The sequence below is a fragment of the Archocentrus centrarchus genome, chromosome 4, assembly GCF_007364275.1.
Source record: "Archocentrus centrarchus isolate MPI-CPG fArcCen1 chromosome 4, fArcCen1, whole genome shotgun sequence".
NCBI lineage: Eukaryota > Metazoa > Chordata > Actinopteri > Cichliformes > Cichlidae > Archocentrus > Archocentrus centrarchus.
Genome location: NC_044349.1, coordinates 682,502 through 699,456, shown reverse-complemented (window position 1 = coordinate 699,456; position 16,955 = coordinate 682,502). Strand labels below are relative to the sequence as shown.

Here is a 16,955-nt window from a genome sequence, read left to right as displayed (position 1 = left end):
ATACAGTTTTGGAAGTATTCAGCAGACGTTTGAGTCAGATTATCTTACTCAGCTGTAAGAGTTTGTTTTTACTCTCATAAACGGGGCAAAAAGTATCGAACACCTAAAATCTGCTTTATTCATACTCACACTGAGCCGTGCCCCCCCCCCCCCCCCCCCAAACAGTCCTGTTTGCTCGGCTGTTGTTCGTATCACACTGAGTGTATCCGGGTACCACAAAAGCCCTCTGAGCAGTGAAGGTGTCACCAACTCAGAATAAGACCTGCTGGTTTTTGTTGAAATCATCTTTGGTTTGTAGCTGGTTTGTAAAACAGTATAAAAATATTGATAAATGCTCTTTTTCTGCCTACAAATGTAACTTGTATTTGTTACTGGATTTTTTCTTCTTGCTTTACAGACTGAAGTTTTTCTTAGGACCAGGGTACAAGTGGGGGTGGAGGAGGCAAAGATTTAGTGAGGGGTATCTCAGTGAAGTTGGAGCCAGGTCCCCTGGGGAGTCAGCCATATTTAGTAAAGGTACCAGGGGGCCTCTCTGGGAAACTTAATAAAAAATGTAAAAATGCACTGCTTCAGTGCTCGTGTTCAAAGCCCGAGTATCACATGAGAAAATCAGAGCAGCTGTGGCTTCACTGTCCTATCGAACTATGAAAACTTTTTCTTTGCACTTATTTTCTGGATTTCTGGCTTCCCAGAAGGATTCATTTTCTATTGTTACGTTAACACCAAAGCATTGTGCAAGAACGCAGCATCAGGTACACAGATTACTTCCATATGTGGTCAAGGGTTTTCAGATTCATAATTTTAAGCCTAAAACATCTCGCAGTGAAAGCCAATGGGACACGGAGGAGGGTATCCACAAATGGCACAATCCAAAGGACAGTATGAGGATCCAGTGGATGTTATTTGGGAGCATTTTGCTGGCAGCGCTTCGATCTACTAAAAAAGTGGCTCATCACTTTAATTCAGTGCAGTCCTGCAATGCCCCGATGCCCCAGTCCCTGAAGAGTTTGATAATGATGTCAATCATACGTTATGACCAGGGTTATAATAGTTTTAGATTTTACATTATAGTTTAGTTTTAGTTAGTTTTAACTTTTGTTTCTCTAATTCAGTTAGTTTTAATTAGTTTTCAGAGTGGTTTTGCTCGGTTTTATTAGTTTTTATTTTTGGTTTAATGCTTAGTTTTAGTTTAGTTTCGTTAGTTTCAGTATTAGTTTTAGTTTTTCATACTTTGTCGGGTGCAAGATTCAATGCGCAAAAGTGACTATTGTGTAATAAAAACTCAACAAAAGATACCATAAAGAAATATATTCAACAACCAACAGTTCACAGACAGAAGCACTACATGCTAAATGTGTAATAATTAGGACACACATGAACATCAACAGGGAGAAACAAAGAAAAATATGAACTCCCAAACTCAATAAATTCTACAATAAACTCCCAATAAACTCCAGTGTCAGTGCAGCAGATTAACAACAGCTACAAACTCTTTGAAGGAGTCAAAGGTCAAATCCAGCTGCATCCTGATGTTCTCACCACCTGAAGCTGCTTCTGTTTTGGAGCTAGCTTGGTTAGATGCTCGCTGATTAGACTTGCAGGGTCTTTGCGGCCTCTGTGCACAACCTACAGAAGTGTCCGACCTCATGTCCGCATTTATGCTTGTGTAGCTGTGTGTGTTGTGTGTGTTAATTACCTTGTGGTCGTGTGCTGAGGTGCCAGCTATGTCACAGGTGGACAGAACACAGACTTTGGACAGGTAAAAGGTTTCATCTGTGCCAAACATTTGCATTCTCACATGCAGCTGTCAGATAACGTCTAGAAGTGAAACCTTTTTCCTTTAATTTGTCACCTATATTATTTTAAGAAGCGTGTGCTCCAGGAACGTGTTGCCTGCCTGGATGGCATTTAGAACAGTAATTCACTGGGTATTAATAGGCTTCTGCTAGATCTCATGAAACCTTATAGGCTCGTCTGACAGGGACTTTCATCACACAGTCATACTGGGACTCATCACCTCTCCATCAAGAGTGATTCCTGTACAGTAAAGTGTTTTCACAGTTAGCAGACGGGTTTTTACCCGTTCTGCATCCTATAAAGGTTTCTGCTCTTCTTAGATTTAGAAAATCAGTTTTTTTAAAGAAATCATTGAAATTTTGGAGGTTCCTGCAGAATCCACTAACCAGTGTGTGATCTGTCTGTGCCTGAGCGGGATCCTCAGAGAAGTTTACTACATTAGGACACTGGGCCTGAGTGCCAAACAGCCCTTTTAATTATCATTTCCTGTAGTAATGGAAATGTTCTCATGTCAGAAGAAACGGATGCTTTTCATGCAGATGGATGAGCATCTGGCCTGCTTGTGTTTTCTTAAGCTGTGATAATGTGTGTCTGAGATGATTGTTTCTGCAAAGAGCAGCAGGTCAGCATCACAGTAAATATCTCTCTTTGTCAGTGATGGCAGACAGAAAACAGCTGAAAACCATCGTTAAAAAAACTCCAGCTGAGGCTGCGAGTCTAACGATGTCGGCAAGGATGTTTCACTTCGGCTTAATCTCAAATTAAAAAGATATTTTGCTGAATTCTTTGACATCAGTCGCAGTGTTCATCGACGTGAGGCCAAGATCACTTGTTGGGTTAGGGTTAGGGTTCAGGACAGCATTTGTATGACAGTAGCAGGTTTTGAGTGAGCTGAAAAGAGATAAAGAGGATTTAAAGAGTGAGGCAAAGGCCCCTGTGGGCAGACTAGGCTCAGCTGATGGCTCTGACTGACTGCAGGGGCTCCTGCTCATTTAGATGTTGAGTATTTGTGTCTGAGTGGCAGCACTGAGCCCTCTGGCAGTGCAAGCTGTCGCTGTCTTATCCACCAGCCCGACGGCTGCACGTTCCCCAGAGGAGACCCGGATGCTGCTCCTCTTCTCAGGTTCTCTCCACAGTTTCACCTCCTTAACATGCCACAAATCTGAAATACAACTCAGCCTCTTGCTTAAGGCTCCTCTTAAGTGTTAATTCATTCATTTCATTCATTAGTTTATTCATTTATATAGCGCTTAACACAACCGACAAGGTGACCAAAGCACTTTACAAATATACAATAAAATTAAATCATTTACATTAAATATAAATAATAATACATCACAGAAGACAAAAATAAGCTCGTTCCATTACATGGTATTAAAAGCCTGTTTAAACAACAGGCTTTTGTTTATTGAGCTGGCCTCACTTTCAGATGCCTGATTTAAAGAGGATGTAATTTTTATACATAGTATTTATATTATTTTAATTGGTATTTGTTCTTGTCATCCCTAATAACTGTCATAATTCATTGTAATTGAGCCTTTGTTCAAACCTGCCTTTTTTAGCTGCTGGTCCTCTAGTCAAGCTTCTCATCTGTTTTCTGTACACCCTGCAAAGGTCCATCACAGGGATAACTCAGACGAGTGGGAGCTCTGACATCAACGCCTATAATGAGGGAGAAAAAACTCATTCCAAGCTGGTAGCTCAGAAAAAGCCAATGCATTATGGACCTTTCCAGTTCCCAGTGTCTCTGCTTTAGAAAGGAGTTGGGACGTTTGAGCGCAGAGCAACAAGTGAAGCTGGTTTTGGGCTTAACACTCCAGAACAGCTTCAGAACAGAAACCCCAAGCCAGACCTCCCTCACTCGCCTTTCCACCGGAGAGGCTGTTTCCTGCGGCTAATGGGACTCTGAATCAGACCTGCCAGTCCTTGTTTCCTGGTCCCAGTGCTCAGGGCTCCACGGACACAGATGGGCTGCCTGGAAAAGCTTCAGAGCTGCTGAGCACACTGTTGCTGTTGGCCACTGGACCCTGATGGCTTTTAAAATGCCAGACTTTTGTTGTAAAACATGCTTTCCACAGTACTTTTGTCAATCAGCAGTAGGCAGGAATCACCGCGGGTCTAAACTGACATGAAATATGAACACGGAATAAAGGCCAGATTTTATTGTACCAGCGGACACCGTGATTTGAATTGAGACACATCTGCAAAGTGTGCTTTGCTGACTTTGTGGCCAAATGCATATATATCTTTTTGTGGGTTTGAGGCTGAGAGCTGTGTTGCATCTCTGCTTGAAAGGCTTGATGTGGAGCAAATGTTTTATGGCTTTTCATGGAACAACACTATTAAGCTTTGCTGTTGGCGTGTATGTTGCCCATTGCCCGTTTGCCAAGCTTTGCCTTTTCACTCCTGTATTTCTTTCATTATTTGTAGGCTTGCGCTCTCTCCTCGCTGTAATGGCTAATGGAAACCATGGGTAGCCACTAGTGTTTTTATTTGGAGCCAGAAAGAGCAGAGGAGCGCTCCAGAGTGGCGCTGAGACATATGGTACTGTTTTCTCCATCACAGAGCATGCCAGTTCACAGGAACACATCTGCAGCGAGCAGCATGATTAGCTCCCAGTATCTCATCAAGAGAGCGAAGATCAAATCAGCCACCAAAGCATTTATCACATTAATATCAGCAGAGAGTTACTGCATGCTCATATTATCCATCAGCTCATTCTGCACTTTCATAACCCTCCTGTTTTTGCAACACCTCTTATTTTCCAAACAGCCTTTCACAGTTTCCCAGGCTTGGGGTGTTGCTCGGTGAGAACGCAGCTCTGTGATAGTTGATCTCAAACATTTGACGTGCCATCTCCCTTTTACTCCACGTATGGACATAATTTGTGGATCCATATAGGCTGAAAGAGCCGGAAATCTGCTGTTTAATGTTCGGGATCATGCAGGATGCTCCGCACTGGCAGGTGTTATCACACTTGATAATGACAACGTGTACTGCTTATAATAATATCCTTCATTTTTCCAGGTAACAATCTCACTGAGATTTAAAAATCCTTTTTTAAAGAGCGACCGGGCCAAGAGGTCGCTCTGGTTTTAGAAAGTTTAGATGACAACTCTTTTCCAGCTCTTTGAACATAAACTTGGCTGCACTGTCTGCACTGAACACCAGCAGAAGTTGTGTTACATTGTTCTTCAGTGTTTAAGTTGTACTACTGAAGAAAAGTGTGTCATCTGCATAAAAATGTAGCGCAGCATTTAATAAATGATCATAAATTTAAAGAAGAGCAGTGGTCCTGATATGGACTCCTTTGGATGGTGGCAGAAAAGAAGAAGGTCCAGCCAAGAAAACCAACTTAGAGCATTTGCAGATAAGCCAACATTGTGTAGTCTGTGTCCAAAGGTGCCATGGTCACCTGTGTCCAAAGCCTTCAGCCAATCAAGAACAGAGCAGCACATTACATGCAGGCCATTACATCAGTAATGCCATTCAGCACTTGGATGTGCTGTTTTCTAAAGCCACACTGATGGTGGAAAATAGACTTTTTCTGCAAAGATTCTTTCATGACTAATAATGCAGTTCTAGGCCTGTAGTTATCAACAGCTGAAAGATCGCCTCTCTTAAACCGAGGGAGAACATAAGCAGGTTTCCACATCACAGGGTCGAATGAAGGTACCGTTACCAACTTCCTGCAGGTACGACGGTTTTGGTGAGCACTAAAAAGATGTGAAATCTTTTTTCATGATGCAATTATGCGTTAGTTGTTTTTGGACTGCTTCTCTTGTGCTTGGGACTCGGTATAAATGTTGGTTGATTGATTGATACGCTTTCACGAGACTGAGTTCTCAGCGGTTGAACAATCACAGACGTTACTGTAATCAGGAGAAGAGTGGTACATTAATAGCCTGCAGGAATGATGCATCTGACTTCCCGTGAACATGCACAGCTTTGGACCTGCACAGCCTGTTAGTGTAACTGACTTACTTGGAAAATAACTAACACTGTTACAGAGACATGAGTGTGGCTGTGCTATGTTCACATGTCCACCTGAGACCAGCTGATTGGTTGAAGAGTAGGGATGCTAAAGCTCAGCGACAGCTGAACTCAAAGGTTCACGTCCTGGAGTAGCTGCTTTAGTCCGCTATAAGAAATGAAGAGTTTCCCTATTTTAGAAGTGCTTCATCAGTGGCCGTGCCTCCACAGGTGGCGATTGTGTCTTTTGGAGCATTTTTAATGGAATAATTTAACAGATAATGTGTCAGGGTGTGTGATGCAGAACATCCAAGAAGCTTATGCTTCAGCTGTGCTGAGTGAAACTAAGTGCCTTAGGTTACTTGGCACTAATTAGCAGGTATGTGTGTCTCGGTGTTGCACATATACAGTCTATGGATGCAGCTTGCTGACCAAACACACCAGGATTAACTGATGACTTTGCAATTCACCAACTCGACCAAATAAGGTCGCTTTTGGCTCCCAAAAAATCAACATGTTTGCAGCCAAATCATTAATGCGGAGCTTCAGAATATTTATACAGACTAGGCTACAGCCCTATAAGGACATGAGTCCGACCCAATCATCTTTTAGATCTTTTTCCAGAGTGTCCTGACGTGAGAATAACAGCTGAACCAAAGCACCCTGTTCAGCACTGTGAGTTTAATATGGCTTTTTTTTTGCTTCATTTAAGGACACCAGCAACAAAACTAGCACCAGAGAGTTGAATGACAGCTTATGTAAATAGTGTGCAGTACAGTATATTTATATTTATATATGGCAGTTAAGAAATTGCACTTTCTGGTCTGCCCGGCGTGCAGAGAGAGGCAGAGCGGGGAGAGAGGGTTTGTTAAAGCCCAGAGTGGGTGCCTCACTTCCCCGTTTCAAATTCCTGAGGTTTGCAGTACTCTGGAAAGCCTGGAGCTAATTTGGCTTTCAGGCTTTCCCCCTCTAATTCTTTGCGACTAATTATGGTCGTATTCCCGCAATTAAACTGATAAACTCTGCTGAGCTTGGCAAGGATACCCCGGCCCCTCCCCGGCAGCGTAGGGCGCCACCCCTCTCCTCTGCAGCGTCTTTCTCCCCGTTGCTTCTTGCTGTAGTAAACACACTAAAAATAAAGTCAACCTGAATTCTTCGACGATGTCTGTCTCCTAGGCAGCAGTATTTACAGCCTGTGGTGACAATGCCAGGAACAGCGAGAGGAGCGTCCAGAGGTCAGACAGATGTGCATGCGGAGTTTGAACAGTTATGTCCGAAAAGCCTAAACAGTCAGAGGGGATATGGTTCTGTTATTATTAAAACACGATTGCAATTTAGGGACAACTTTGTAGACTCATCGCAAAGAAGCGCTCTTACGTCTTCCTCTGGGATTCAGATGGACTGAATGTTTGAATCGGGCCTGCCAGCACCGTGTCAGCTCGTGCATACAGATAATAGACTTTACAGGAAAGAAAAACAATCATGGAAATAAAATGAGGCGGGCCGTCTGGGCCGTGAGCTGCGACTCTTTGGATGTTTGGTAGGTTTTCAGCACATGTGGACGTGTGTGTCTTTGACATGAACGGCGGTCCCTCCTACAACAGTTTGCATTTTCTCTTTTTAATATGTAAATATTAACGTCTCTCACTTCATCTGTCTGTCAAAGATATGTGCCATCTCTGCCGCCCCCTTTTTAAAGCTCAGCTACACATGTGTGATGACACACTACAGTGTGGTGCACTGCATAAACACTGGAACCAGACACCTCGTTGTGTAGAGGAACATGTGTAAGAATATATTCAGCATATTTGTAGATGCTTTGGGAAGAAGTGAGAAAGCCGCGTTTGAGCTGCTGCTTTCATTGTTTACTTATTTGTGTATTTTTGGTGATGCAATAAAAATGAGCAGAGTTGAGTTCATTTTTAAGTGCATATCATTCTCAACAAGTGGATGACTTTCAGCTGAACCTTTTTATCTGAAGCGAGTTGGACGTGAGTAAAGCTGAACACTGAAGAAAACACATGATTTAGAGCTGGTAACATCTGTTCCCAGCAGCTCCTTTGTCCTCTAACACTCCTGCTTTTTTTTTCTCCTCCTCAAGGTATCTTTGGGCTCAGAGGTCCACTTTAAGCCAGAAAACTTCTCCCTCTTCACCCGGATACAGCAGGAGACCTTTCCCAACGGCAATGAGCACCTCCTCAACTGGGCCCAGAAGAAGTACAAGGCAGTCACCTCTTTCTCTGAGCTCAGGATGACTCAAAACATCTACATCAAAGTCGGAGAAGGTGTGCACCAGATTCACAAAATTCCCAAACATAGTTCTGGGCCCCGAGGCAGGCCTCCACCCCATTCCCCTTTAGCTTTCATAACTTTGCTTAGCTTTTGTGTTTTAGCCCAGGCTCGAGGTTTACGTGCACTACGCTGGGAAAAGAATTTCCTTCCCTCAAAAGACGCTCACCCTTTCACACTGTTTAACAGGCCGCCTGTGGTAGATTTGCCTCTCGCTGCCTGAAGAAGAGCCCAGAACTAAAACGGTGGTATTTTGGTAACATTGTAGCATCTTTAAAAACGATTGTGTGCAGAATAAATCAATACATTATTTATAAATATATAACAAGTACTGTTTCTACAAGGCCAGAAATGATCTCATTTAATGTGTGCTTATTTCAAACTGAAAGTTCATTTGAGACCATGTTAGCTTTTGTTGTTTGTGGAATAATGTGTAAGTGAAGAGGACAAAGTTAGAGCAGTTAATAGATGACAAAATGGTAAAAACTAGTGATTTTGATACTAAGTTACAGAGTTTTTAGGGTTACAAACACAAACAGTTACTTTGTCTTAGATACAACAGGAGAGTTCACCACACAAACACACAGCTTGTAATGAGGTACAACAGAACTGTAACATCACCCTGCAGTGGGGGGATAATCTGCCCAGGTAAAAAGAAGGCAGGTTAGAAAGAGAGAGAACACCTTTGTGGTTTGAGGGAGGAGTCTCAGGAGCAGCTGAGACACGTTCAAGACGCAGACTTACGATTCTCCAACTCTGCACTTCATCAGCGCTCGGACGAGATAAGTTGTTCTTAATGAGACTCTTTCACTACATGAACATAAAGCACGTGTCCACAGAGGAGTGACGGCTGCACCGAGCGCGCTCGCTCTGTGTTTTGTTAGCGGAGAGCAGAGCGGTTGGCTGGTGTCATTAGGAGCTGTGGTTTGGCACAGCTCCAGAGTGCCACGATGTTTACTTCAAGTAAGGAGCTGTAGGTTTCCACTCCCTCAGAAGTGTTTCATGAAGACGGACAGATCCTCACTTTGCTTCCTAGCGTGCCCACGCTCAGGATCTCCCTGCAGCTCTTTAACGACTCCTGGAGAGGAAGGTGCCAACCGTCAGTTTACAGGCTGTCCAAAGTTCTGTTTGCCAAATAAGGAAGCATCTGTGGTGTTTTCCCGTGGTGCTGAGAACGAGCGCAGCTTTTTGTGTTAATGAAGTTTTGAATTGTTGTGAAAGTGAAGGAAAAAACAGAAGAAGTTTGGATTGAATATGATTGTCCTGTTATTCCAAAAGAATTCTGGTAAAATATCTTGCTAAGTTTTCCCACATAAAATCAAATAAGGTATTTCCCTGTTGATAGGAAGATGGGTCATGCCAACCAGGCACGCCCAGCTTCATTAGGCGCACAAGCCAGGGCCTTGTCAGTGCTGGGAATACTAGCTGCAGGGTTACGGGAGAAACTCCTCTTTAGATGGAACAGCTGGGTCAAAGCAAATGCTCAGCCTTCTGAAGGTTTGGTGAGCAGGATATTGAATTCCTCCCAAGAGCAGGGGGTGCTGTTCTGTTGCTGACCTCAGGCTCTGACCTCTCAGTGGAGGAGAGGTAACAGAAAGCTGCAGTTCTGCTTTGCAGGATCAAAATAGTCTCTCAGATCCCTGAACAGTAACACAAGCATCTCTGCACTTTCAGATCCACTGTTTTCTGACACCTGCAAGATCGATTCCAAGTTCCTGTCTTTGAACTACCTGGGCAGCTACGAGGAGCCGCAGACATCAAAAGGTTGCGTCCTCTCGGTGCCCAGTAAAGACCGAGAAGTCCACATCATTGAGCTGCAAGCGCCGAACTCCAGCAGGTGAGCAGCTGAGGCAGCGGAGGCCAAGAACACATGTTGTCACGGTTTATTTTTGAGGTCAGGATGCTCTCAATAATCTCTGCGGAGTTTGTTTTGGATGGGAACTAACATGAAGGCCGGGGGGGGGGGTTATGTTCACTTGGTGGTGTTTTTTTTAGGAAGATATTTCAAAACTTGGTCTAAAGGTCTAGTTTGCCAGATAATGTCCTCACTCCCCAGTGGAGAGATTATTCTGGACACCCGAAAGACTGCATATGTGGGAATGTGTTAGTAGCTGTGCTGGATCTTGCTCTGGTGTTATCTGCTGTGTAGTGCATATGTCTGCTTTTTTTCTGGGAATGCATCCAGCTGTTTAATTAGTTGGCCAGACAAAGACGGCACAATAACGTTGACCTGACCATCTATTATTATTTATTCCTTCGCTCTCCTTTCCCTGCAGTGCTTTCCAGGTGGATGTCATTGTGGATTTGCGGCCGCTGAAGGAAGATACTCTGGTATTTCGTGACGTTGTCTTGCTGCTCAAGTGTGCGAAGTCTGTGAACTGGGTCGTCAAAGTGCACAATGTGACCGGCAGTCTGCACGTTGTGGTACGTTGCCAGTGATTCAAGAGCTTTCCCTTTAATGATCTCTTTCTTGCTCTGCAGACTCCACAGAGGATTTTATAGAGTTGGATCACATGAATTCTGTGGCACACAAGTCATGTTGTGCACACACACATCAACACTGTCACACCAAAAATGTGCGCTGACTCGGCGCCTGGTGCACGCTGCAGGACGGGGTGTGGATAACGGGTTAGGAAGAACTGTGAGATTTCACTGTGGGAGCTCCAGGATTGTCATCGTATTCAGGAAGCCAGAGGCTGGAGTGGAGAGGGCATCATATATATTGAGAACCAAGCCTACTGCAGGACTGCGCCAGAGCTGCTTCCCATCAGGCGTAATCTGAATTACGAGCAATGCCTGATTCAGGCTTTCGGGCCTCTTCGCCACACACAAACACTGGCTAATTACTGCAATACATCAGGGCACACTTTACTCAGAAATACGGGTTTGTGCACATCAGTGCCGAGCTTGAGCATATAGTTTTGATATTAAATCTTCATTACTGCCGCTCAAGTCTCAAGGCCCTCGGGAACCATAAGAATATGACACCTATGCACACTCGAGAGGAATATTTTAAGTGTACATCATGTCGATGCACAGCTGGCCACTGTCCAACCACCACAGTGGCTGCAGGGCTGGAATTTTATACCTCCTCTTTGGCTTGGGTAAAAAACATCCGTGCAGTTAAACTGAAAGAGAATCAGCAGCACTTTGTTCACTGCGTGGTGGAGTCGGTTTCATTTTTCCTGCATGTGCCTTCTGTTCCCTGAGGTGTGCGGGGATCCTGGGTTTCCTCACTGTCTGATGCTGAGACTGCAGCAGTGCCGCTGTGCTTTTGCCAGGCGTGCTGTGTTTGTGCAGCTGCCTGCTGTACAGAGTCAGGCTGTTTGAGCGTGATGCCAGGTCAAAACCCAGGATACAAATGAACAGCCATGCATCGTCCACAAAACAAATACACGGAGTTATCTTTGTTAATTTATCGGATTTAAGTGTTAATGAACTTTTAGTAAGATAAAGGACTGGACCTCCGTGTACTGTGAGAGGCCTTCCAGCGGTGGGGCTCTGACTGAGCAGGCTCTCACGGTCCCCTCATAATCAAATCTATCAACTAAGGGTTTATTTACTCTGGGTGATTTGTGCCCGAGCACGTTTGAGCCCCCCAAGTCCAGTTTGTTTGACTAGTGTGATAACTGTGGATGGAGCCCTGGCTTACTTAAATTGGTGAGTTTGTTTCAATTACAATCCTTTGAGAATAACAGCATCATTTGGGTTGGTGGCTAAGCTGGAGGTGAGGATGTTAAGATCTTTGTTGGGAGTGACAAAGCATGGACAAGATTAAAAATGAGTAAATCAGAGGTGGAGCAGGTGGGAGACAGGCTGAGGTAGTTTGGGCATGTGCAGAGGAGGAATAGCAGATATATTAGAAATATTAGATTGTTGAATATGGAGCTGCAGGCAGGAGGAACAGAGGGAGACCTCAGAGAGGAGTCAAGGATGTAGTGATGGAGGACATGCAGAGGTTGGTGTGACAGGAGGTTGGAGGTTCAGCAGCTTTTTACTTTGAGGTGAATTAGGTTGGATTTTTCATGCACCATCTTTAAGTGGTTCTAAATGAGCAGCATGTTCTCATTCACTGAAGTGTAACACCTTAAAAGCTGTTCAGCTAAACCCGTGATCATGTGACCTGTGATCATGTGATATCACCACTATTTTTTTATTCTTTCTAGTGCAGCTTTACAGTGTAGTAACAACAATGTGTGTCTAAATGGTCACCTTTGAGTACAATAATAATGAAAATATCTTAAAAGCAGAACCTGTTTCAAACAGCTGACATCCTTCAAAGCTGTTTATCTGAGAGGTCGGCCTTTTTCTGCTCCCCCGCTGCTCACTCTGACTTTTACTTGACAGCAGCGGTACACATGATACTGCGCTTGTGCAACCGGCGTGTGAGAGATCGTCAGCTATGCGAGTGATACGATGGCCAAAATGCGAGCGAGGCCTCGATCTGTCAGAGAGCAGCTTCTCGTCAGTGTTGCTCAAGAGACTTGCATGTGTGGGAACTGGCTGTGAGAAAGCACGAGTCCTCCCTCAGTGGGGAGCAGCAGGACACGGAGCAAAGTAACATGTTGGTTTGCGAGCATTGATCGAGCTGCGACACGCCCATTACCTCACACTCATTCACATGATTCACACATGATTCACACAGAATAAGTGCAGGACTGTACTTGAAGCTGAATATCTGTAATAAAGCTGAACAGAAAAGCATGTTTCTGTTTGTTTGAAGACCTCAGGTGAACTAACTCACGTTTATCTTGAATGGAAAGCATCTAATGAGCGTTTTTTCCCACAGGCCTCTGATACAGTGAGTGTGAGCCCGCAGATATCAGCGGTCAAATCCCCGAAGCAGCGCCTGCCATCAGGGCCACAGGCCTTAATCCAGTGGGCACAGGAGCATGGCCACGGTCCAGTCACATCCTACACCAGCACTCCTGTGGCAAACCACTTCAATATCCGGCTGAGAGAGCCAGGTAGCTCCATCTCCTGAATCCTCCATTCATAATAAAGCAGAAATGTAATTATTTGTTTACATGAGCTCATGTGTGACTTCCAGATGTGGTGGATCCTTTGGAGAGCAAATTACCCCCTGAGCTTGCCATCCTGCGACAGCCCAGTCTGCCTTTTCCGTTCCCTCCGCTGACCGAGGGCCTGCCCTACCCGCCGCTTTATCACCCGTCCCGGGACTTTGAAGAGCCCGAGGAGCATCGGGACGTTCTGAATGTTGGCCTCAGCGTGCGCTGCGAAGACAAGAGGATGGTGGTCAGCATCGACAAAGAGAGCCTGCAGGTCAGATTTAAGTGACTCAAACACGGTATTTTCCTCATGTTGGTACTCGATCATTCGCTCTTCTGTGGGCTGAGCGTTTCATTTTATTTCTAATCAGATGTGATCGATGATTTGAAATACAGGAACGGCACTTTGTTCTGTTATTTTTACATCTCTTCTCATGCGACACAGACTCAATGTGACAAAATGTGACAGCGTGAGCAGAAGACATCAAAGTGGAGCTCACCCAAAGACAACAGCGGCGTCTAGACCAATTAAAACGCTGAATGAATGTCTGAACGTCTCAGGCAGTCATTGCAAAATAGCAGCATAAACCTCCACGATGCAGAGTTGTGTGCAGAGCCTATTACCAAATAATGATAAAGGTCACGTGTAGATAATCGTGAAGACAGCTGATGTGGAGGTGAGTGTAATCTGCTGCCCTGACCCCTCCCACGAGTGGCGTGGGGATAGTTTCAGTTCTGCAGAAGTGAAATGAGCAAACGTAAATGAGTGAAGCAGGCAGGACTGTTGGGAGCGTTTGGCGTGCGAACATAGGGACAGCTCAATCAGCCCACATCACAGAATGGAAACTGGCATAGACTGTAATTAGGAGCTGGAGCTGGACCACCTTGTGGGATTTGTTTATTCCTGAGAAAGTTTCACACAGCTCCGTTTTTATGCTTCTTTTACAGTTCTGAGACGTTAATAAAGGAAAAGGGTTTTGATCTCTGTCCATGGTTTTTCTTACTTCAGGCAAACGGGTTCACAAATGCCAGCCTCACACTTCAAGACCCACAATGCAAAGCAACAGTCAATGCCACCCACTACACCCTGGAGACTCCTCTGACTGGCTGTCAGACCGCCATATTTCCCATGCAGAGCAGCCAAATGGCCCTCCACATCAATTCTGTGAGTATGATAGCTGAGAGTAATTTGGTGGAAGAACAGCTGCTTTACCTGAAAACTGTTAAAACTGTTATCTTGCTGTATTTTGACTTGTGAACTGGCCAAAGTTGCAATAACTGCTGTTATTTCAGAATCAGAATCAGAATCAGAAGGTTTTTATTGCCATATGGGTGAACAGGTTCACAGCATTAGGAAATTGCTGCGGTACTTCGTGCTTACAGAAAAAAACAAATAAGTATAAAAACGTTGTTACTGTAGCTGCTGCTTTTGCAGCTTTCCAGGTCCTGGAGCTGCGAGCCCAGCTTCACCAAAGAGCACGCCATCCAGTGCTGCTTAGAATAAGTAACAGTTACATGAACAACAGCTGCCATTTAGTGGTGCTTGTTGCCGCAATATTAGGCCAACAGGTGCAGAGACTTTCTCCCAGAAAGGCCTTCAGTCAGAAAGATTATTTTCTTTCTGTATTTATTGATCGGTCAGATTTAGGAAAAGATCCCAGTTTTTGGTGAAGCCCACCCTTTGAACAGTGTTATCCATGTCTTAGAAAGCCTACATTGCATAAAGCCTTAGAGCCAAACCTCCCTCTGCTTACTAGCGTCCAAACAGAGGTGTGTTAGCCTGGGTTTACTGGTGCAGCACCATTCCTGTACTGGGCTTCGATGAGGGCGGCACAGAGCTGTGATTCTGTGCAGCTGCTGTTTCACTGTGCTGGTGGGAAACGTCAGAAAGCTGCCTGGCAGAAAAGCTTGAGGCTAATTTGAAGCCCACAAAGTTGATTGTGCATTTTTTAGCATTAGTAGTCCTTAAATGTCAGCACTGCTGCTCACTCTGAGGCCTCACTCTTCTTCTTATGTATAAACTGGAACTGTAAAAATATGGAGAATATCTGCAGGATGCAGGAAAAGTGGTTTGACTTTAAAGTGTTTCTGTATCTAATAATGAACACTCGCCTTTCTGTGATTAAACATCCGCGGTTATCTTCATTATTATGGAATGCATTCACTCAGCGAGGATGAATCACTTCCACCCCGGCCTTTTAAAACCTTTTGTGGGGGAAGTTTGGAGAAATGCTTTTTCTGTCCAGTGCAGATTGAAAATCCGGGCACAAGTCCAAGGTCATCTTTTGTGCTTGCATTTGGACGCGCAGATGACCTCTGACCTCTGGTCAAAGGAGATTAATTGTCATTGTCTGGGCTCTCACTCATCAGGGCTAATGTGTTCTGGCTGTTGTGCCCACGTTGCTGCGCTACGTTGATTTATTTCAGCAGCGGCACCAAAGGCAGGTCAGCTAACTTCAAACCGCTCTGCTGGTGTCATTGAGCCCGTCCTCTCTCTACAGCAGCGTGCTCCTCTCAGGCCCCGACATGCCGCTGCTCCACTGAGAAATTAGAAATATGTTCTGTGGATGTAGAAATGTCTCACTGAGGCCACAGGACATTCCCAGATTTAAGCAAGAATGTTTTGTCGACCTCTCCTAACGATTCAAATCTCAGGAAGGAAAAAAAGGAAACTGTTTTTGTGTAAACGTTCCCTTCACTTACTAACCGATGTGCTTACGTTTGTAAGCCTGGGCTCAGTAACTAACCCTTCTGTGGTGTGCAGGTCATTGTAAGTCATGCTGAGACTAAAGATGGCGGCCCGATGGGTTATCGGGACCTGGATGTGTTCACGAGGGAGCCGGCGGAATTAGACAGGATACTTCCGGTGCACGGTCCAGTGCACGGTCCAGTGCACGGTCCAGTGCACGGTCCGGTGCACGGTCCGGAGCCGTCCTTCATAGAGGTAAGACTGTGGACTCGTTCTGGTCCTTTCTCTGCCTGAGCTGCTCCTTACTGCAAGGTTTAAGCTGACAAGTGAAGACTGCTGATAATCTGTATGTCTGTGTGCAGTAAATCATGCACAGCTGGAAGAAGCCCCGGTTTCCCGGTGCCCCTCGGTGCTAGTAAAGGCTCATCTGGCTCCTCCAATCGGCCCATCTTTCCACGATGTCCGTTTAATGAACTTGACCTGACATTTTCCATTTGGAAGTTTCTCCATCTTTTCTCTGCTGCTTACTTTCCTTTATCTCATCCATTCCTCAGCTCCCACTTATTGTTCTTGTTTATACAGTATCCCTTTGGTTCCCGGTCCATCTTAATGTGGTCGAGCAGTGACACGCAGTCATGTGGAGTGAGAGTGCTTAGCAGAGGAATGTAGCGTCAGATCCCTGCTGATATTTGCTTTGGCTTTGTTTTATTCTTCTTCTAGTTCAACTGCACATACAGAAAGAAACAGGAAGGCTCAGAAACGCCTCCCGGGATTGTGCCGGGACCGGCGAGGCAGCCGGTCACCAACATGACGTTTACCATGGAGCTGTACGAAACGCTGCCTTTCAACAAACCGGCACGGCAGTCCTTCTTCACCGTTTCACAAAGTCAGCGAGTGTTTGTGGAGGTATGTTTCTAATCCCTCACGTTACAGCGAATGCTCACGGAAACATTTGGCAGCAATGTGCTCGCCTTCTTTTCCTGCTTTGATCTCCTCCTGAGTCGGTCACTGTGTCACACTACCCGTCACTGTGTGTGTGTGTGTGTGTGTGTGTGTGTGTGTGTGTGTTCTCTGGCTAAGAATGTGTGTTTCACCACAGTAATTATGTTGGTCATATGAGAGACATGCTGTACGATGGTATCAGCACGAGATGCTTCAGTGACAGCACAGAGCCTCAGCACAGAGCCTCGGCTCTGTGC

The 16,955-nt window shown here is 45.0% G+C and overlaps 1 protein-coding gene across 1 annotated transcript in view; it reads left to right on the top strand.

The window, feature by feature from the left end:
- Positions 1-16,955, top strand: part of tgfbr3 (transforming growth factor, beta receptor III) — a 67,426-nt gene that overhangs the window by 38,887 nt on the left and 11,584 nt on the right. Inside the window, exons 5-12 of the mRNA XM_030727166.1 lie at positions 7,871-8,054; positions 9,733-9,895; positions 10,335-10,482; positions 12,848-13,025; positions 13,109-13,341; positions 14,077-14,232; positions 15,832-16,011; positions 16,477-16,662. Coding sequence (XP_030583026.1) covers positions 7,871-8,054; positions 9,733-9,895; positions 10,335-10,482; positions 12,848-13,025; positions 13,109-13,341; positions 14,077-14,232; positions 15,832-16,011; positions 16,477-16,662 — 1,428 coding nt within the window. The remainder of the gene's footprint in view (positions 1-7,870; positions 8,055-9,732; positions 9,896-10,334; positions 10,483-12,847; positions 13,026-13,108; positions 13,342-14,076; positions 14,233-15,831; positions 16,012-16,476; positions 16,663-16,955) is intronic.